At 36.5% G+C, this 23,472-nt stretch overlaps 1 protein-coding gene across 1 annotated transcript in view; it reads right to left on the minus strand.

Annotated features, from left to right (window-relative positions):
• LOC146002160 (uncharacterized) overlaps positions 1-23,268 on the minus strand; it is a 30,140-nt gene extending 6,872 nt beyond the window's left edge. Inside the window, exons 1-2 of the mRNA XM_083139878.1 lie at positions 23,166-23,268; positions 21,652-21,703 (exon numbers count right to left, since the gene is read on the minus strand). Of these exons, the coding sequence (XP_082996004.1) occupies positions 21,652-21,703; positions 23,166-23,219 (106 nt within the window). The 5' untranslated portion in view covers positions 23,220-23,268. The remainder of the gene's footprint in view (positions 1-21,651; positions 21,704-23,165) is intronic.
• Between the last annotated feature and the right edge of the window lie 204 nt (positions 23,269-23,472).

Consider the following 23,472-nt stretch of genomic DNA (forward strand, 5'->3'; position numbering starts at 1 on the left):
TTCAGTTTATACATACTGCAGTAATGTGGTTTTATTTCTCTGTGCTGTGAATATTGTCTTTGCCTAACACTATCCCTGTACCTGAGAGGAGTCTGTGTACTTCACCGAGTCTCATCGTTCACCGCTGAGTATTATTAAGTTATTAATAAATATAATAATACGTTTAATAGTATAATAATACAGGCATGAACGTATCAACTGATTAAATTTTTTGTTTGTATAATAAACTGAATAACAAACCTTTAGAACAAGTGACAAATTTCAAGTATCTTGGAGTAATTATAAACAGTCAAGGAAAAGAAGAGGAAGAAATAAGAGATAGAATCATGAAGACAGGAAAGCTATATCAAATGATAAACCGAGGATTTATAGGCAAAAAAGAAATATCCACCCAAACAAAATTCACTGTATATAAAACAATTTATATACCAACACTTACATATAGCAGTGAAAATTGGACAATGACTGGAAAACACCTGCAAAGTGTACAGCGTCTCTCTAAAGTTTTAGGACAACGACATTTTTAACTAGGCAACCCAATTTACACAAGCTGTTGGTGGGTTGCGTGCAGAGTTAGGCTCAATTTCAGGGTTGCCACATGCACAATAGATATTTATAAAATACGCGAAAGAAATATAAACAAGTATTATTGTATAAAATTATTAAAAATATCACTATTATATCGCAAATGACAAAATTATTTCTGAAAGAAAAAAATAGGTTTTCTAGTATTTCATCGCTGATGAGTCTACAGTAAGGAAAAGAGGTGAGAGGAAACGAAAGGTTACAAATGAGAGGAGAAAGAGAAAGCGAAAGGAGAAGAGGAAAAGTAGAGGAGAGAAGAAAGATAGGATAGACGAGGAGAGGAGATGTAGTGAGGAGAATGGAAAAAGATTCGAGGGGAGATGAGGAAAAAAGAACAAAGAAGAGAAAAGAGGAGGAAAACGAGAGGAGAGGAGAGGAGCAGACGAGAAGAGGGAAGGGGAGAGTAGAGTAAAGGAGAGAAAAAGAGAATAACGAACAAAGAGAGAATAGTGCAGTGGAGTCGGAAATCTAAGACAGGAAAGGAGATAAGAGGAGTGGAGAAGAGTGGGATGGAGATAAGATGCGAGAAAAGAAGGGAAGGCGATATGAGATAAAAGCAGAACGGAAAGAGGGGAGAGAAGACGGAGAAGGAACTGGAGAGAAGAGGTAGTTGCAGAAAATATCGTCTGAGCGTCAAGAATGGATGCATTGGTCAAATTATCGACATGAAACGTTAAAAAACATTTTTGAAATATATTGGAGAATATATTAGATCGGTGCAAAATATATTTTGGCTGAGTTCAGAGCAAATTAAAATATTCCATGTAAGATCTTTGATTTTACCTGCGATTACACCACTAAAAAAATGAACGTAATCTTTAATATTTATAAGAATTATTCCATTTTTCTCCACTTTTCGGTTCGTTGAAATGGAGATTTTGTAATTCAGTATTTCCCCTCCCCCCATAGTTAATTCCAAACTGAATCATTCCGTTTCACACGGCGTGGACAATGAGCACAATGGGATATGTCTAAAACGTACGAAAATTTTCTGCCACCGGAAGGGTTTGAACCTACGACCATCAGATTGACAATCCTGAACGGTAGCCACTACCCTACAAGCTTCAGCTCCTTAAACCAGGTAGAAGAACCACTACACCACGCCTTTACCTTCGAATGAAACAACATTTTTTTTAAAGTATTCTGTCCCTCCAATATTGAAAATGTCGTTTGGTATACGTGTAATTGAACTTTTACTTTAATTTTGATTTGCTTTCTTGTAGTATAACCGATATCTTCGAGAAATAATTTTCGAAGTGATTAAAAACGAGAATATTGGTAGTTGTGAAAATGCGAGTTATTTCTTCTAACTTATTATTGTGATTAGACATTACGTACTAATGGAAAATATCTCGAGGCTTGAACATTACAGGACGATGTTCTTCTCCTGTGATACTGTAACAGACAAAATGCTTGTTTACTGATGCAAGTCTTGTGTTCAGAACAGTCTTATGAAATGTATTTGCTGTTGCGTAAGATAACACGAAATAATTACACCGTGTGCGAACTACCAAATCTGTGCAACGTTATACGTAAACAGTAAACAGGCGGAAAATTGTATTCATAAAATCACTTCACATTTGACAGTGTTAGTCAAGAGAGACTCGTGGGACACAGTGTTAAGGTGCTGGACTAAATCCTTCTAATTTTTCTTCCTCGAAGAACAACAATTTCTAAGGAAGAGCAACATGATGATCTTTCTTATTTCTTTTAAAGGCTTACACTTTCCTTTAATTGGGTTAAAAATAAATAACAATATTGCTTGCATTTCTGTCATTGACGAAGACCAGAGAGAGAGACAGACAGACAGACAGATATTACAAAATAGTTCAAATAGTGCGAGCGCCATTAAAAAGTCATGATAATTCTATGTTGCGTACTTAGAATTATTCATACAATAAAGAACATGTCTAATTGTGAGTTAACAAAAAAAAAAAAACAATAATAAAGAGACATTTTCGCATCACGATTGCAGTTCGAAAAAGTCGGGACAGAGATTGAAAGTAACGCACTGTCCTGACTAAATCGGTGAATCGGACGTCTGGTAGCCTTGCATCAATGATTATAAAACTAAAACCACCCAATATTGCAGCTTGAAGACTTTTGCGCAAGAAACAGATACATTTATACAAGAGCAAAATTGAAGTTTTTACACATCCTTGCATCCTTACATTGAACTCAAGTGGGAAAAGGGGTAAAATTAGCATGTCCTGAATTGCCACACATATAAATAGTTATTTCATTAATATTTGTCAATGTCTTTGAAGCAGTACACAATTATCGTTAGAGTATCATAATTCATGATCTTATATATAAAAATATCCCGTTGAACGTGTGTCAATTCATTTATTTGTTTATTTTTTTATATAAATTCCATATGCAGACCAATGTAGCCACTATATACTGCTATTACAAATAATGTTACCATTCTCTTGTTTAATGGAAGGGATTCTTTTTTAAGGAACATCTAGTATGGAGGATCGAACTTGGGACCAATACACTACGCCCTTTGTTTTCTTGGAGCTACTGTTCCTAATTATTCTGTCGCCTCAATATTGTAAACGTTATCTGCAAAAAAGAAGTTAAATACTCAGATATAGCTCTGTACTTCTAGAATTACTTTATACACATGCATTTGAAATATAACTCTGAATTTCTTTCTTCGTATTAGTATATCTAGGCTTGTGAATATATTTTATTTGTTATTTTATAACGGTTTCATGAACATCTACGAAATAGTTCCTTATAACTTGGAATATGGTGAATAGATATGAAATGTCTTGAAATTAATTTTCGACCACTAGATTTTGGCAAGGGAATTATGTGTGATCCGTTTCCAGTTATTCATTGCTTAAACAAACGTTTTAAAACTTTGTGGAATTTTCATTCTGGGATAAGTTTCTTTACTTGCTACATGTATGCGAACTATACTCTGTCCCACTTATCTCTGGAGCAGGTGAACGAAAACAAGTATCTGAGCAGCGATGAACACGTGAGAGGAATTAGATTGCGTGGAGGGAGGAAAGCCACTGCAGTTACCAGCCTGCCCAGCAGCGTGCACTGATTCACTCTGTCCACTCGATCCCCTCTCCCCTCTCTCCACTTCTCTTCCGCTATGCGCGGCTTTGCTCCAGAGATGCTGGGACGGGGTACAGTTGATTGTTTCTCAAAAGGTATCATCTATGTCTGTATGCCACACATTTAATTCTTACTCACATGGAAAAAAATGTCAATTTGTATTCGGGGGTAGTTTCACAGTTAGAAACTATTTTGGCCTTGATGAGAAGTTTAGTGTAAGTAGGCATTTTGTTTATAATTTTGAAATTGAGGTCGTCTAAAGTTGAAATCCTCATATTTAGGGCTTGAACTCGTCACCTAAGAGGTATGATCGTCCTCTACTGTGTGCGTGACCTTCTTTATTTTTCTATTCATTATTCATCCTCATCGTCGCGATTAGCCAAAGGCAAAATAAGAAAAGTCCTCCTCCGTGACCTCTGACTGCAGGACGGCATGGATTCGAGTCCGCCTATGCTCACTCTCTAGGTTCTCGGCCTGTGTATGGAACCGGTAGCAACCCACTATCGTGAAGAAATTGGGGAGCTACGAGTGATTAGCATAACCCGGTCTCGGAAATCTCCTATGGGGCATGTTCCTGGGTAAACAAAAAATAATCGATCAGACAATTCGATTATTGAAGGCGATAAAATAACCTCCGGTTGACCAAGTTGCCAATATAAATAAATGGAGTACAGATTGTCTTCGAGCTTACATTGTTAAAAAGGAGCGCATACACTTATTACTATCCCAATAATTATTCAATACGGTTTCTTGTTTGTCAGGAATTATCACTTAGACTATTGCAAGTTGAGCTGGTGCCTATCTAGCCGCCTGTGATGAAATCTACCATTCTTCAGATTCTCTTTAAAATTCGACTCTGGTCACTCGTAACGTGCTGGGTGCAGACACTGTGCATCGAAGCATACTGTTTTGCGATAAGAATCGGCCTTGAATAGCGTGAGTGAGTCACTTTGATCGCGAGCATGCTAGACTACTAACCTTGTCTGCCTTTGAAAACCAAGTCATATTTTTCACGGTTTCCGAACGCGATTGCTATTGTAGAAGTATATATTCTCTCAAACGAGCAAGAAAGGAAATTCGACCAATGTTCTCCCGTCGTTTAAAACCAAATATTATCTATTAAACGAAAAGTTCACGATTGTCAATAAACGGTTTAACCTATCTGAGCATAAGGTGAATGTAAATACTAAATTTAATAGAAAGGTTCTCCAAAATTTCTCTCCCACTGTCTACGTAAAGTCAGTACCCAGGGGAGGGGCCATGTGGGCCATGCTTCCCCCTCGAACCCTAAAATATTTGAATGTGAACATATAAAAAAATAATTACGAAAATAACATCTTCGATTTTTGAAATGTGTAAAAATTTCAATTTTGCTTTTGTATAAATGAATCTGTTTCTTGCGAAAAAGTCTTCAAGCTGCAATGTTGGGTGGTTTTAGTTTTATAATCATTGATGCAAGGCTACCAGACGTCCGATTCACCGATTTAGTCAGGACAGTGCGTTACTTTCAATCCCTGTCCCGACTTTTTCGAACTGCAATCGTGATGCGAAAATGTCTCCGAAAAGTGGAGAAAAATGGAATAATTCTTATAAATATTAAAAATTACGTTCATTTTTTTAGTGGTGTAGTCGCAGGTAAAATCAAAGATCTTACATGGAATATTTTAATTTGCTCTGAACTCAGCCAAAATATATTTTGCACCGATCTAATATATTCTCCAATATATTTCAAAATGTTTTTGAACGTTTCATGTCGATAATTTGACCAATGCATCCATTCTTGACGCTCAGACGATATTTTCTGTAACTACCTCTTCTCTCCAGTTCCTTCTCCGTCTTCTCTCCCCTCTTTCCGTTCTGCTTTTATCTCATATCGCCTTCCCTACTTTTCTCGCATCTTATCTCCATCCCACTCTTCTCCACTCCTCTTATCTCCTTTCCTGTCTTAGATTTCCGACTCCACTGCACTATTCTCTCTTTGTTCGTTATTCTCTTTTTCTCTCCTTTACTCTACTCTCCCCTTCCCTCTTCTCGTCTGCTCCTCTCCTCTCCTCTCGTTTTCCTCCTCTTTTCTCTTCTTTGTTCTTTTTTCCTCATCTCCCCTCGAATCTTTTTCCATTCTCCTCACTACATCTCCTCTCCTCGTCTATCCTATCTTTCTTCTCTCCTCTACTTTTCCTCTTCTCCTTTCGCTTTCTCTTTCTCCTCTCATTTGTAACCTTTCGTTTCCTCTCACCTCTTTTCCTTACTGAAGACTCATCAGCGATGATATACTAGAAAACCTATTTTTTTCTTTCAGAAATAATTTTGTCATTTGCGATATAATAGTGATATTTTTAATAATTTTATACAATAATACTTGTTTATATTTCTTTCGCGTATTTTATAAATATCTATTGTGCATGTGGCAACCCTGAAATTGAGCCTAACTCTGCACGCAACCCACCAACGGCTTGTGTAAATTGGGTTGCTTAGTTTAAAATGTCGTTGTCCTAAAACTTTTGAGAGACACTGTACAAACAATGGAAATGAGGTACCTTCGAAGAATAAGTGGGAAAACCAGGAAAGATCGGATAAGGAATCAAACCATTCGGCAATCTTTAAATGCTCAGCCACTACAAGAAACTGTTGAACGTAATCAACCCAGATGGTTCGGCCATTTGAACAGAATGAGTGAGACGAGACTGCCAAAGCAGATATGGGAAGCACGTCCACAAGGAACAAGACCAAAAGGAAGACCAAAAAAGACATGGAATATGAGTGTCAAAGAGATTTTGGAGAAACGAAGCATAAGATGGAAAGAGGCACAGGAAAAGGCGATGGACAGAAACGTCTGGAGAGCTCTCTGTAACCCCTCGACACCGGCAGGTAGAAGAGGACGCGACTAAGTAAGTATGTATAATACAGTAAAATTTTAAAAAAATGACCTGCGCTATTATTTTGCACTTCTTTTGATGTAAAGCATCTTTATGTATGTATAACGATGTGGTAATAACGATTGGCCGGGACTTTATCTTCAGGAGTTGGATTGTTGTTTCAAGTCCACTTCATGCACGGAAACGCTAATCGGGACTAGACCTACAGTTTAAACCACTGTGCCAAGTGCCTCCAGCGGGTATCGAACCCAGGACCCCTTGATTACAAGGGGACGACGTTACAACTACGCCACCCGGGAGTTATATTTCTTTATAATTTTATGCCAAAGCAGTTTTAATGTACAGGGTGGAGCAGAAGTCAGTTTACCCAGTAGTGGAATTGGCTATATAACCAGGACAACAAATGATGAGCCCCCTCAGATTGATTTGCCCATACTTAAAACAATGGCAAATCAGGCATATGCCCCAATCGGCCAAGTGTGGAACCCTGTCTAATCCAAGATTTTTGTAAAAATGCCCTGAAACTACAGTGTACAAATGATGAGCCCCCTCAGATTGATTTGCCCATACTTACAAAAATTGCATCAGCCAGATTTTTGTCCATAAACTTGTCAAAAATTGATATTTTTTTGGATACACCTGAAATTAAGGCAAAAACCCACACCCACACATATTTACTTCCGGTTTAAGTTCAATTGGATACCAGCTTCAATTTGTTTATCTAATATTAAAACAATGCAATTCTTCTAGAATTGCTCTGTGACCCTCTCATTTCTTACATCATAAACATATGATTTTTCTCCTATGAGAATAACACTACATATGGTGTCATGCCTCATGGAATTCACAGATAATTTTAATATTTGTTCTGTCATTCACCACAACTTGTTTCCTTTTTGAAGTGTTGATTACAAACATGGGTCTCTGTGCTTTGAATTCATCTGGTGTGTAATACATGTCAGTATTGCCAGTAGTGACTCTTTTGAAAGCCGAAAATGCCTCATATAATTTGAGGAAATCATCCTTGGACATGTCTAAATTGTAATTTTCTCTAGGAAATACCTCATTTCTGCCATTTTTAAGATATATGTTCTTGATGTTGCAGTTATCAAATTTACTTGAATTTTTTTCCTGATTATTGTGTCTTCCAGTCTGAAACAATACCACCACAAAATCAGGCATGTCGTATTGTATGCTGGAGAATGAATTTGTAGCATCAAACTCATAATAAGCACCAGTTGCGGGCTTCTGTACACATTGATATGTATAAAATTGTAGAGGAATCTGTGGATTTTTTATTATATCTGCTTTGTATTTAAGAGCATAGCTGGCCTCATATTCAACAACAGGGATTCTTAACTCCATAGTCTGAATAATGCATTTGCCTGCATCAGGTAGGGTATTGGGCAGAGCTTCCCCTGTAGAGTTTAATGTGCTGTACCTCATCAAAGCATTATTATCATTTGCAGCTCTTCTAAATGTGATTCTTAAACCACCCTTCCACATAATTTCTTTGTAATCTGAGAAGAATCCTGGCAATAGGCGCATCGGGAACAGCACTGTGTGGTTCTTAGATAATATCTTATCACCAGCCTCAAATCCACCTATTTTGTAGTAAGAAGCCTCGGTTTTGGATAATTTTAATGTGGCCAAAGCTGTGGAGGTAATGCCGGGATAATCTATTCTGTTTATAACAACACCATGCTTTCTGATCTCAATTTCAGAGAATAGATGTGGCACAAAATTATCTACCAATCTTATATTTGAATTTGCCGGATAATCTGTTCCATCGAGCTTTACAACATCAAATTTGATGTATAGATCTGCTCTGTGAGGGTGTATAAATCCATCCCCTACATCAAGATCAACCTCAATCTCTGTGTTGGGTTGATTTAAATTTGCAAATGTCCTCCTGTTTGGAGGGAATGATTGTAGCTCATAACTCTCAATATTTTCCATTTTCTTCTTGTATGTATTTTTATTTAAATATTAATTTCTATGATTGCAGTTGTTGTGGCTCCAGCAAAATCAACTAATTCTTCTTTTTCATTAGTGACCATCAATTCAATATTATCTATGCTATTATGACACACAGGAAAATATAATGTTGGGGATGGATTGTAGATAATAGGCTCCATAAATTCAGAATTAGGTTTGAATGTTGCAATAATGCCGGTTTGTTTGTGAGTGCCTATGCCATTTGATTTGGTGATCATACCCTCAGCCACATTACAGTGAATATTCAGAGTCTCTATGGCTAAGAATTTGGGTATATTCATAGCAGTGTGTTTGATGCCTGGTTCAAGTTTTGTGGTGTTCTCAAAGCCTAACAGTTCTCCTATAGTACCCAGATCCACTGTTTCTGTAGCAGATACAATCTCTACTCTGTGAGTGACAGAATTTTGACTTAACACTACACCTCTGGGTAATTGAGCATTTAGAGTGGACAGATTATATTGCCCTGGAGTGATGACAATTTTTTCATCCCCTACTGCAATTGTGTTGTTGTGGTGTGTAATATTAGGGATTAAGTACATGCCATAAAATGCTCTGAGAGCTATTGTTTTGGGATACACTATGTCATCATGCAATTTGAGTTTCAATATTGAATTTTGGCTGGTGAGATGGAATACCCCCCATGATGTTAAAGATACCACAAGGCTTTTTGAAAATCTTCAATTGATGGTTTATTTATTTGAGACATATATCTAAGAACAGATAAACACAAATGTCCGCAATTAACATCTTTGAAGTTTTGAACACGGGCATTATTGTAATAAAGATTAGCTGAATTTAGATATTTTATTAAATTTTCAGGTGGAACACCTCCAAATGAATCAAATACAAATGCCTTATTTTTTAAATATTTAAGATAGCAGATCCAGTGAGTGCCCTGATTTTTGTACTTATCCAAATTAACAATGCCACACTCTTTGTTGAGTGGTTGTTCTGGTAAAGAATCAGACATGTACACACCTCTAAAATGTTTGATGCCCAGTGGCTTGATTAAAGCTTCAATATCTTGGTTTGTAAGCGGCTCTTGTTTTTTTTAAACTTATTCTTGGCTCTCTTAACACCTTTGCCTTGTTTCTCCATGGCCAGGTTATGGCGCCTCTGCTCATCTAATTCTGCCCTATTTTTCTTGGCATCTATTACTGTTTTTGCTATGGCGGCTGATCCCCCGGCCAAGCTTCCAACAGCCCCGAGAGCAGCTAAGATGGCAGGGATGGTAAATATAAATCCCCCCACATGTGATTTTTTTCTTGTTTGCTGTAATTTTTTTAATTGGGGGGTACTAAGCAACAATTTCATACCATGCCCCTTTGCAATACAAGAATTTTTTTTCTTGCGCTGCTTTTTGGTTAAAAGGCTATCAATAGTTTTAAGAGATTTGAGACCTGCATAAGGTATTTGATACATAACACCCTTGGCCTTCATTGTAGGTTTATTATATACATATTCACAACCCCCACCCCAGTTTTTGTTTGGTGCTCATAGCTATGGTGGTTCCCAATGCTGCTATTTTTTCACTTAAAGATGCATCTTTGCTTACAAATCTACCAAATGCAGCCTCTTCTAATTTATTGTCTGCAACATGTCTCTTGTCAAGATCAGAATGTGTGTTGTATGCTATGTCATGGTCTCTACAAGCAGCATCTAAAGGATTAACACCAGGATCACCTCTGTTTAATCTATGGTCCAATTTTGTACCGGGACCACAATATTGATAGCCTGGAATGTGTAGTTCAAATGGCAGCTTGTTTATAATGTCATTAACAAGGCCCCGACCCTCAGAAATATTCCAAAATTTAGGTGGTAGAGTATTAATAATTTTTATGAGATATCCAATCCCCTTAGTGTCATTCACTATAAAATTAGACAATTTGGTGCTTATCATGTCCATAATTCCAACCTTTTCATTGTAAAAATTGTGGTTCCCAGCATTTTCCTCCCCAGCTATTACCAATAACCTATCTACAAGTTTCCTGACATCATCAACCCACACAAATTCTTTGGGCAGGGTGTTGTATTGTTTGATTCCACTGCCAGTCTTGATCTGAGACCATATGGGCTTGATTAAATTGTTGTATTTTGCCCCACTGCTCGACTTGACTCTTTTTTGTGTGGGATCATTGTTCTGGTATAGAGCATCTGATTTTATTAATATTTCTTTGTAATATTCATAATCTTGATCTGTATAGCTGCCAGGCCTTTTCCTAGTCATCAGTTCTCACAATCCAGGTGTTCCGGGGTACTTAACAAAAGCACCTTTTTCTCCGAGACGAGATTCTGAATATACAATAAGATCATCCCCCATAAATGTTACTCTGAAATTGCCAATTCTATGTATGATGCTACCATCAAGCTCTGTGTCAGCATATAAGCCAAACACCTCATCTTTATTGTCTTTAGGTGTGGTTAAATATTTTTGAGCAAGAAGACCCAATTCAATAGGATCCTGAGTAGCTTCAATTCTTCTAGGAGCAATAGGACTACGTGTATGAATACTGGAAAGTGGGATGAATGGATAATCTAATATGTTTCTTGCAGCTACAGGTACAAGCTCTGTGATCAAATTTTGATTTTGCTCTGTAACAGTTTTGATATTTTTACCTAATTCACCAATAGCATCAATTATGGGCTGTTCTGTTTGTTTGTGTTTTTCATAAATTCCACGGTTCTCTGATTTCCATCCCTTAAATCTTTTTACAAGATAATCTCTTAATTTAAGATCATCAATAATTGGCCTTTTCATGGTTATTTATTTATGTTTCAATGTCTAGAAAATTGTTGATTTTATTTCTGTATTTGCCAGTATTAGGTGTTCTTGTCATATCAATTGTGACAAACCCATAACTGTCCTGGTTCCAGCACTTACTGCAAATCTTGGAAAAATCATTGTAGCTCAAGTCCCCACCTACATATTCATCATGTATGTGTTTGAGGTTGGTATGATCTTGATGAAACACACATATAAAATTGCTGTTGTCTCGGATCAGTTGCTTGGGTATTTTTGAAAAAGTCTGTGCCAGGTAAAAACAATCAATGTTTTTGTGTCGGCCCTGTGTAAAGAAATTCCTAACCTTGTTTTGATTATCCAGTATAATGTCATCAAACACAACAACAGAATTATCGAGACATTCATGAAGTGGCTTAACATCTGGTTCAAAAGTGGCAATATCCAATCCATCATATAGCTTCATCAGCTGCTGATATTTTAATTGTTCCAAGCTCTTAGAGAAGATATACAAGTGCCTGTTTTTCCAGTCTAACCAGTTGGGTGCCAATAAAAAATTATCAACCATTAGTGTAGTTTTACCACAAGCAGATGGCCCAACAATAAGACACCTAATATTATCAGGCAGCAAGTTGCCATTTCTCTTATTCTGCTGTTCAGGTTCTGGCAGCCTCTTTATAACATCCCAGGTGCTCATATTATTATTTTGTTTGCATCGATCCAGCTGTGTTCTGGAAGTCCTAGCCATTTGACAAGTAACTTGTTGCCTTTTCTGCGGATGATTTTTTCTATGAGATATATGTCAGGCTGTTTAGTTTTGCTGAGCACTTGTTCATAGAACCTTCCTTTGAGAATTTCTCCTCGGTGATCCTTTATTATATATGTGTTAAGGGTCCCAGGTTTAATTTGAACCACTGTAAATAATTCAGTGCTCCAGTTTCTTGTAAAGCCTCTTTTGAATAAGTGCTTATATTTGCTGATTCTTACTTGATCACCCACCTTGTATTTGGCTTTTCTTGTTGTTGGCTGGTATCTAGGATAATAAACAGTGCTGATCAATTTTTGCTCATCAGATGAAGTTACTTCAGAGGGTTTCATGTTGATTGTGGAATGGACCGAGTTGTTATATTTATGTAGAGGTTCTGGAAGAATATTAAGCCATTTATAATTACCTTGAAGTGTAAATTGTTTATACATAAGATTTTTTAGGGTTCTGTTGAATCTCTCTACAATTGAGGCCTTGAGGTCACTGTAACTCGAATAATGTTGTATTGCCTGGCTTTTAATAAATTGTTGAAACACTGAATTATAAAATTCTTTGCCATTATCTGTTTGCAAATAGCGCGGGGATCTTCCACTCTGATTGATGATTGTTCTGATGGCTTCTGTAACACATTTTCCAGTCTTGGATTTGAGTGGCACAGCCCAGGCAAATTTTGAAAATGTGTCTATTACAGTGAGTAGATACTTGTAGCCCTTGTTGATTTTGTCTAAGTTTTTCAACTGTCCACTTGCCATTTCAATCAAGTCGCTCTGCCATAAATCATCTATGCCCTTTGTGACTACTGGGAGTCTCTTATAATTATGTCGGGCTTGTCTGTGTAATTCATCAACAATAATTTGTCTAGACATAATATGTAAACAAGAATATTGCAACTATGGGGTGTTCAGCAGCTGAGACTGCAGGATTTTCTAAATATAATTTATCCCCTATTTGTATTTTAAATTCCAGAGAGCCATCATCTTCAGTATAGGCTGTTTCCAATGTATTGGGATCTGTAAAATCCTCCAATTCTACACTGGTGATTTTCACTTTGTTATCAGCATTTGTTATTGATAAGGTGGGGTAGTGGTGTGCCTGTGGCTGAAGCCAATATTTGATCTTGATTGGTCTCAATGTGCCCCCAACAAAAAATTGGTAATAAAATTGTGCAGGGGACAGCATATATATTTTGCCTCCTGGTGTAAATGGAGAATCATATTCTTTGTTGGGGATGCTGTACAATTCAAGAATTACTGTATGTTTAGGATTTTCAATTATGCCTGTTATTTCTTTTTCTGCTGTAAGCAATCTGCTTGTTACAGATTCAAGATGCTCATTGATAGTCCTAACAACATCATCATGGCCTGGCTTGATTTTTATGTCCACAACAAGTTTTTTGTATTGTTGTACAATCTCTTGAAGCTGGGTGGCAAAAACAGATAGAGCATTTGCTTGATTGGATTCCATGGTCCCTAGCTGTTGCTTGATATTAGCTACAATTTGTTGCAAATTTTCAACAACTGCCAATTTTGAATTTTGAGCTGTAAGATCATGGACCTGTCTTCTGATATCCTCAAACAGGGCATGCAATTCATTAATGTGTTGATTCGTTGGAAGAGTGGCCACTGCCTGAGTGAGATGTTTGATCTCTGCCTGGATATTCTTGATATCTTCTGATTTTAATATGCGATTCACTGCCCTCTTAATATTTCTAAGTTCCTGTGATGTAGGCAGATTTGATACTGTATTTTGCAAAAATTCAAGTGCCAATTTCACATTGTTTAATTCAGAAGCATCAGTCACATTTTGCATAGCATTTTGGAGCAGGGCTATATCAGCCTGAGGGGGTGTTGATTGTTGTAAAATTTCAAGTTTTGTTTGGATATCATCAATCAAATGATGAAAATGAGATAGTTCAGATTCAGTGTTGAGGTTTTCAAGCTTTGTGATTTGTTGCTGGACACTGACAAGGGTATCTACAATCCCAGGCAATCGGGATTCTAGTACATTTGCCAAATCACTTTGCACTGCTGCTATTGTACCTTCAAGATGGGTTATGGAACTTTGAATTTTTCCAAAATCTTCATATGTTTCAAGTTGCAGCTTAATATTTGCTACACTCCGAGTTATTGCATTCAAAGCATCAGAAGATAGCAAGTTGTTCATAAAATTTTCAAGTGTCTCAATTTTTTCTTTAACCTCGGCTATGGCATTGTTCAGAGGGTCCAGATTAGGTATTTGGAGTGACTGAATCTGTTCTTTTAGAGTGGAAATCACTAGATCAAAATCTTCTTGTGATTTTATGCTTTTGACAATTGTTTGGAGCTGTGCCTGGACATTATTTATCTTCTCTTCTAATTGTTGTTTCAATTGCTCAGAGTTGTTAGCCTGGGTCTTAAATTTGGCTTGAAGAGCTGCTACAGCTTCTTCCAAACTTTGAAAATTATCCAATGTGGCCAAATCAGTATATTTCTGAAGCAACAATTTGAGTTCAGAATCAATTTTAAGAAGAGGGTCCATGCATTGTGATTGTAAATTTGTAATTTCTAATTGAAGACTGGCATTGAGTGTAGTTTGTAAAGCTTGTAAATCACTTCTTAATTTCTTGACTCTGACATCAAGCATCAAAATCTCATCACTGTGATCTTCATGTCTTGTATGGCCAAAAATATCATTAGGCATTTTTGATTTAGTGGTTATTTATTATAGAGTATCTGATTCTTAATTCTATAAAAAAGGGTATAAGCTTGTCATAAGATCCAGGGACCTCAATATATAAGCAGTCACCAGCAGAAACAGTATAAACAGTGCCAGAAATCATGTTTGAGTGCTTAATTCTGTAAATATTTCTCCCTACTGAAATTTTAACATCACCCTCAGGAGTTGTAATAAATTGTAATTGCCCACCTACAGGTAATTGGTAATGATTTAAATTATTGTTAAATATGTACAATATTTTGCCTGTTTTATCATCAACATCTGTAAGTATGCTGTTCAGATGAATAATTAACAAGGCACTCAGTTTAGATATTATATCAGAAGAGTATTGTGGTGCTGGCAGATCCACAATACCTTGTTTTTTAAACCCAAATAAGTTCATAGGCATGTTTATTTATTTCAAATCATGCTCTGTGTTTGTGCATTGTTTCCCACTTTTCAAATCACAATGACCCCATGGTAAAGTATGTATGCCACATGATAAAATGCATCTCTTATCATCATGTGGGTCCAGAGCCACTTTTCTTACAATATTGCTAGTCAATAAGTGATTTTCACTCTGAATTCTGGATTCTGATGTTCTGATGGTGCTACATGATTTGAGACAATTTTTATAATCTTCAAATTCAAGCTCTTTGTCAACAGTCACTCTGCCAATGCCCTTGGCCTTTTTGGCAACAACACCACTACATGTCTCAAAACTGTACATCTTGGCCCTTAACCCAGCAAATGCCGCAATAACATCACCAAGTGTCTCATCTTTTAACTTGCCATGCACTTTTTTGTTGTGGGGTTGAATCCTTGTATGTTCACTGGTATCAAAATATTCAAGCAATTCAGGCTGTGACATATCTTGATAAACATCTTCTGTTTGAATATCAAGAACAAAACTATCCGTGTCCATGTACATCAATTTTACACTATCACCATAAAAAGGTTTCAACACATCATAATACAATTTTAACATATGTGATTTGGCCAATTCCAATATCACAGCCCCTACATAAATAGGTTTATCAAACTTAATCTTTGTTTTTTTCATGTTGAAAAGTGCCATATTTTCATCATAAATTCTTCTATAATTGAAATTAGGCTTTGCAACCAATTTTTTGCTCAGGCTGGGGTCAGTAATTATTTTAACATCGGTATGTTTTCTGACATTTTCAATTGTTTTGCCATATACAGAATTGACCATCAATTTAAACAAGGCCTTATCAAATTGGCTCTTTGCAGATGTTCGAAGCTCTGTATTTGTATTAATGTATAGTTTCAACCATCTTGAGTGCCTGAACCTCAAAACTTTGCCAAGTTTGGTCACTTGGACACCATGATGCATCAGGAACTGGAGGTTTTTGTAATATATGACATAGCCCTGTTTTGGCTCCAGAGTCATCATCAATTTCTTCTGTTTAGAGCCAGGTGAGCACTTAACCTCGGGAATTGGGGGCAGATCAGAAAATTTGTTATGTAAATCATCAGGAATTGTCAGATCAACCTCTAAGAATAGGCCATAATTACTGTCATCAAAGTCCTGAAGATCTTCAATATTGAAATCTTCAACCCATTCAAGCCCTGCATATGGCAGTTTTTGCATCATGGCATAACCATAGAGGCTGTTGGCATCTACATACAGTATATAATTTGATGGCAGTGCTGGATCATAATCAGGCATATATTTGTTATTTGCTCTGGCATATCTCTGAGAGCATTGCACCATCCCCCCTCTTATACATTGCTCCATAAACAGATACATATCTTGATCTTGGATCAGATCCAAATGCTTTTTAGTGTTTAAAAACATTGCAGCCCATGCTAGGCCCGGGGCACTGTAAAAATATATTGGATCCAGTCTATAACTTTGCATAGAAGATTTTCTGAATGCCTGCAATATATCAGCTAAGAGGGTCACATCAAGTTTTAAATATGCCATGTAATAATCACCAAATGTCTGGCATTTTAAATTGTTCCACATCAATTGGGCATGGTGATAATCATCATCAGTGATTCCAGATCCTCTGATTTTGCTGTAAAACTCTTCTTGTGGTGGCAGAGAACACTCATCAAATTTAGAAAAATCTGTAACATAATCATATGGATATACACCCTTCCGCCTAATTAATTTCAGGTCCTGATTTGGAAACAAGGCACATGTGATTTTGAATTGATCATCAGATAATTGAGTGGCCAGTGTAGCCAGGCTAGCAGATAAAATTCTGTAAGAATCAAGAAATCTTATGTGAATAGGAACACCATTAACTTTAATTATTTTGCTAATAGCAATATATTTTTCATCATTTTCAGCTAAAATATTTAAATTCTGCTTGTCAAACCCCTCATGTCTGATCAGATGATGAAAATCATAATTGGATGCTCCATGGCAAAATATGGGGACAAATCTTGGTCTCTTGATCTTAATATCACAGCTATTACACAGGGCCATTTTGAATTTACCATCTGTATGAGAATGGTGTTTCACCTTGATATTTGTATCTGAAAATTCACAATCACATAGTGGGCATTTTTCTGCATTGTTGAAATCTTCAATCTGTTTCTCTGTTAAAGGCAACATGGGTTTTGATTTTAATAAGACATTAGATGCTATGTCACGGCACTCATTTTCTATTTTATGTGCAAATTTTTTGATGGCATCTGCTCCCATGTATGAATATTCTTTACTAACAACACCATTCTGTACAATCACATAATAAAAGCTGGAAGGTTCATGTAGCTGGTATGGTGTAATTGAAGATTCTTCAGGATCTGGATTGCAGAATGCAAGAGGTTTGAGATTTGATTCAAAATCACAGACAATATATGCTGGGTGTTCCAACAAGGCTTCAAACTTTTTAAATTCTGCATTTTCTCTTGGATTGGGCATCACCATATGAACAGGTTTATGATTTTTACAGTATTTTAAATGTTCAATTAACTTGTTTTTAGCAATTTCTGCATTCACTTCCCGAACCCCATTCACCATTTTTCTACCATCAAATACACTTAAACATCTTCTACACAACTTGAATATTGTATTGGATTTGTCTAGTTGTGTTCTCACTAAAGCTTCAAGATTATGTATCAGAGTGTAATGATATGTGCCATCCCCTTCAATTAAGAGCAAATCAATGGGAATAGCAGAATCATCATCAATTGTACTGATTCTGAGAGGTTCTATCAAGCAATTATCACGACCAGTGGAACAAATAAATACATTAATAGATAAATGTTTGCCATTGATATGCCTGGCCTTTTTTTCAAATTTATCAATATTCTGAACAGACATTGGATATTCTAAACCCTTCATTGCATCGTCAAAAAAGTGTTCATGGTGTTTGTAATAACTTATTCTTTCAGGATGCCTTAAAACTGGAAACAAAGCAGCTAAAATACACCACAAAAAGCATTTCTCATCATTATTTTCTATATTAACCACGGCTGTTTTGTTTTTAATATTGGCAGGTAATGGCAAATATGTAGAACCTTGTAATGGGCTGAATTCAGAAATATTAACATATAACTTGTGTGGAGATCCGCATAGGCTCCATCCAGACTCTTTTGCTGCAAATTCAGAGTGTTTAATGTTCAATTGATCTATTAAACTGCTTATTATTGTGTCTGAATTTGCATTTGAATATACAGGTACAGTTTCTGTTATGTGGGGCTGTGTAAATTTTGTGCCATTTGGTTTCTTATATTGTGTAAACAATTTGAGGGACAGCTTATAAGAGCCATTTTGTGCATTTAGAATTGCCTGCAGATCAGGATTTATATTGTTCAAAAAATTCTCAATACCACATCTTGGCTCTGATACAAACCGATAATCTCTTAATTGGCTATTAAAACTGCTATGGATGGGTTCATAGCGTGGCTGCTTTGCAGGTCCAGCATTAACAGGTGCTTCATGCTTTCTTTTCAGACCAGATGTGGATGGTTGTGGGGGCAATATTGATGACTGTACAGAACAAGAGCCCACATGTCTATTGAAATATGCCTTGCTAAATATTTTATTGCATTTGGGACATATTTTAGTGGGAGTTCTGCATTTCCCTGGGTCACAATTCTTTTGGTGTCTGGCCCAATTAGGGCTGGATATATTCTTATTACACTGATTGTAATATTTTTGATTTGGCATTTTTGTTATTGGTTTATTATATATATTTCCTGGGCTTCAATTCAAAACTTTATACTTAATAAAAATATCAGTTGGGTTCAGCTGTGTGCTTTGTATATTTCTTGTGTATATACTTAATATTAATATTATTAATATTAATATTATTATTAATTTTTATCCTCGGTTTATTATATAAAATTTTGTGGGTTTTAAATCAAAACTCTATGCTTATTATGACAGGTTGTAAAGCCAATAGCCTACAAGTGGAAAAAGAGAATAAATATTGATCTAAACTGACCTTCCACAAATGCCTGCACGGACACGGCATGTCTAGAATGGCAATGACCTTGTTATGTATTGATTTTTTTGTATAACAGGCTGGGGCAGATATAAGCCTGAATCTAAATAAGAGTGGATTACAACAAACAAGCTAGATGTAACAAATATCAGATTTTTTATTGTTCAACATATCAGAAATTGAATAATAAGAAATGTTTTATATTAAAACAAACAGGCCTGTAGTATGAGAAGCACTGTAACAACACATCTGTACTCCTCAGCCACTCTCACAATACTGGCTGATGCAATGCAAAATCTCTTTATATACCCTAAGCCGGGCCGAGAAGAAAAAAACAGGAATTTCCCATGAATTTTGTTTTTACAAGAATTTCCCGAGGGCTTTTTCACGGGAAATTCCGAGGGGGCATATTTTTCACGGGAATTTCCTGGCTGATGCAATTTTGTTTGCACGCAAAGCTTCAATACTCAGAAATTGCACACATTAATCAATATGAAACATGTAAACATATGATGTAAGAAATGAGAGGGTCACAGAGCAATTCTAGAAGAATTGCATTGTTTTAATATTAGATAAACAAATTGAAGCTGGTATCCAATTGAACTTAAGCCAGAAGTAAATATGTGTGGGTGGGTATGGGTTTTAGCTTAATTTCAGGAGTAGCCAAAAAAATAACAATTTTTGACAAGTTTATGGACAAAAATCTGGCTGATGCAATTTTTGTAAGTATGGGCAAATCAATCTGAGGGGGCTCATCATTTGTACACTGTAGTTTCAGTGCATTTTTACAAAAATCTTGGATTAGACAGAGTTCCACACTTGGCCGATTGGGGCATATGCCCGATTTGCCATTGTTTTAAGTGTGGGCAAATCAATCTGAGGGGGCTCATCATTTGTTGTCCTGGTTATATAGCCAATCCCACTACTTTACCCAAAGAGCACATTGATAATAGAGTTCCGATAGTGTATGTGCTTCTTGTGCTAAGTAATATTTTTTAGGTATACGGTTGGTAACATTGTCGTGTGACACTGGCAACAGTGAACTCGTTATTCTTTTGTCGACAGTTGAGTGTCTGGCTTGTTGTAGTGTGGTTATTTGTTGTTTGCAAGCAAGTTCTGCTCTGTGACGTGTTGAAAACTGCAATGGCACATAAATACACAACAGAACAGCGTGTGCGCATTCTTCAATTGTGGTGGAAACATGATAAAGATACAACCGAAGTGCTGAAAGGTTTCCTGATGCATCTTCACCAACAAGTGTGGAAACTGAACAAAAAAAATGAAAAAACGGGAAATGTTGCAGATGTACCAAGGTCTGAACGACCTGCAAGTGTTTGTACCGAAGAAAACAAACAGTTGGTCGCCCAAGCATTTGTAAAAGATGCTGCAGGATGTTGTGTTAATTGAACTTGAAAAGAACCCCACTTATTCAGATCACTGTTTGTATTTCAGCAAGATGGAACTCGTCCACATTATGGACGTGATGTTCGATTTTTTAGATGACACATTTCAAGAGTGGATAGGACGCCGTGGTACTATTGATTGGCCGTTCTTGTGATTTGACGCCATGCGATTTTGCTATGTGGGGAATTGTTAAGGATATGGTATACTCATCATCACCGGCAGGTTTGGATGCACTGAAAGACTCAATTATCAATGCGTTTCATGTCATCAACAATGATACAAGTTTACTGCATCGTATTTGCAATTCTGTTGTTGATCGTTGCACACAATATATTGCAAACAATGGAGGACACTTTGAACAAAACCACTGAAACTGGAATTTTGTGTATCTATTTGTAATGTATACTTGAATTTTGTGTATAAACTTGAAATAGTGTATGGGTAAACTAACTTTTGCGCCACCCTGTATTTACTCGGCGGTAAAATGTCCGATTGGTCAATTGTTGGTAGCAAATTTTTCACTTGCTCGTTTTTTGTGGCAAATTGTCCAGTAGCTCCTTTGTCTGTGTTGTTTACTTTCTCGATTGTTTGTTGGCAAATTGTTTGCTTTCTCGATTGTTTGGTGGCAAATTGTTTTCTTGCTCGACTTTTGGTGGCAAATTGTTTTCTTGCTCGATTTTTGATGGCAAATTGTTTTCTTGCTCGACTTTTGATGGCAAATTGTTTTTTTGCTCGACTTTTGATGGCAATTTGTTTTCTTGCTCGACTTTTGGTGGCGAATTGTTTTCTTGCTCGACTTTTGGTGGCAAATTGTTTTCTTCCTCGACTTTTGGTGGCAAATTGTTTTCTTCCTCGACTTTTGGTGGCAAATTGTTTTCTTGCTCGACTTTTGGTAGCAATTTGTTTTCTTGCTCGACGTTTGGTGGCAAATTGACCGTACCCGATTTTGTAAGCCAAACTCGACCATCACTGATACTATAAAAAGGAACAAAATTAGTTATTTCACTGTACTTTATCGTAATCCGGAATGAGATAATAAAACAATACTACCATTTATATTAGCAAAATATATTTGTATCTTACCCTGTTCGAGCTGTTCAAGATATGCATTCTCTTCAGAGCTCGTGCTGGTAGCCTGTAGAATAATGCAAGAATTAAGTCATTACTATTTGCAATATTAAATATTAAGCATAAATTGAGAAATAAGACTTCAAAAATTTATCAGTTTATAGTTGCAGCTTTAAAACCAACTGACTCGGGCTGTCAGCAGCTATATCGTGTAAGCTATTGTGTTGGGGAGCAAGCAGATTGTTCGTGGTTGTTATTTGCTGGATGGCAATAAATGTGTGTTTGTGCATCCTTGAAATACGAATGTTCATGTATTACACACATTTTGAAAGCTAATGTAATTACCCTTTTGATCATGTAGTTACATTGTAAACACTGGTGTACGCAGGATTTTTTTTTTCAGGTGTGGGGGCTGGACTTGTAAAATTGGGTAGTGCATACTTCAGTGGTGCAGGAACTTTTTTCATTTCGTAGGTACAAAATTCAACTTATACACACACACACACACACACACGTGCACTATATATATATATATATATATATATATATATATATATATAATATGGTGGCAAGACGAAATTCAATTTTAGAACAGCGAACACGGATTTTCTGTTCTTTAATTGAAAGTTTACATGAAAAAAAGTATCTACTTCTTTATAATTTATGGTTATTTTATAAACAGATAATAATTTTGAAGCATATAAAGCTCTAGACCTCGTTGTGGGCTCATTTCGAATGTGATGGAACAGAAAATTAGAAGATTTCCATGTGAAAGTTGCAAACAAATATGCAGCTATTCATTTTAATGCAGGGTGCGATTTGAACCAACAAACTTCTGGTTATGAATGACACATCTCAACCAGGATACACAAAAGATTATATAATTCTAGCCTTTACTGATTAGGAAAATAGTTTAGAAGTAGCAATACTTTTAGAATTCACAAGACCTCCAAATCTTCAAGTTTATTAAACTATTCAATTGAATGGTACTTTTGTCATTCTCCTGGAACCTAAGGAACAAAGTAATTAGCAACTTTTATGATTTCGCGAGAGTTGTTTAACAAAATAGTCCTGGACGCTATTTTCATTGGATAAAGAACTCTCTGATTCTGCCCCCTCCAAAGTTTGGTCCCCTGCGCGACACTCAAGGGTAGCTCCTTCATGTTCCATACGCCCTGCCCTGAAGCAACTAACTTGAGTTCTTTGTTCTTTCACCATCGAAAGAGGGAAAGTACGTTCTCTTTGGCTGCAAAGTCGGCATCGCTAATGATGCCTACTCCTTTTAATATTAAGAAGAAAACATTGTTGGAACTCATTGTTGAAAGGTATGAATTGTTGCAACGCTAGACGACCCACATTGTTGCAATATAATTTATCTATGGCCACCTTTGGTTCACCTACCTTATATGAAAACATAAGTGTTACCGGACTTTATGTACACGCCTTGGTGGGTTAATATTAGATAGAAACATTTTGTTTTCAGAGTCAAAACTAACTAATATAGTGAATTCAAAGAAGACAATGCTTACCAGCACTGAACACAGGACTATGCACAAAAACAAAAGGATTCTCATAGCATACATGGCTGTACTAGGGACGACACGTTGTTGAAACTCGACTTATATATATATACCTTTGGTCAAGAAAAAGCTAAGTGCTTTAGAGAAAAAAACTTCAGCCATTTGCAACAATGTGGTTTTGCCGTTAAACCAAAAATGCGAATGCAAAAGTCATCTCTTTGTTGCATTTTTTCGATTGTTATTGCGTACCATACCCCGTTCGGTTAAGAAATATTGACCCTGGCAGGCCTTGTCAGCTCCTGCTCAGAATGTGTAG

Source organism: Lepisma saccharinum, chromosome 18 (genome assembly GCF_977018435.1).
Source record: "Lepisma saccharinum chromosome 18, izLepSacc3.1, whole genome shotgun sequence".
Lineage (NCBI taxonomy): Eukaryota > Metazoa > Arthropoda > Insecta > Zygentoma > Lepismatidae > Lepisma > Lepisma saccharinum.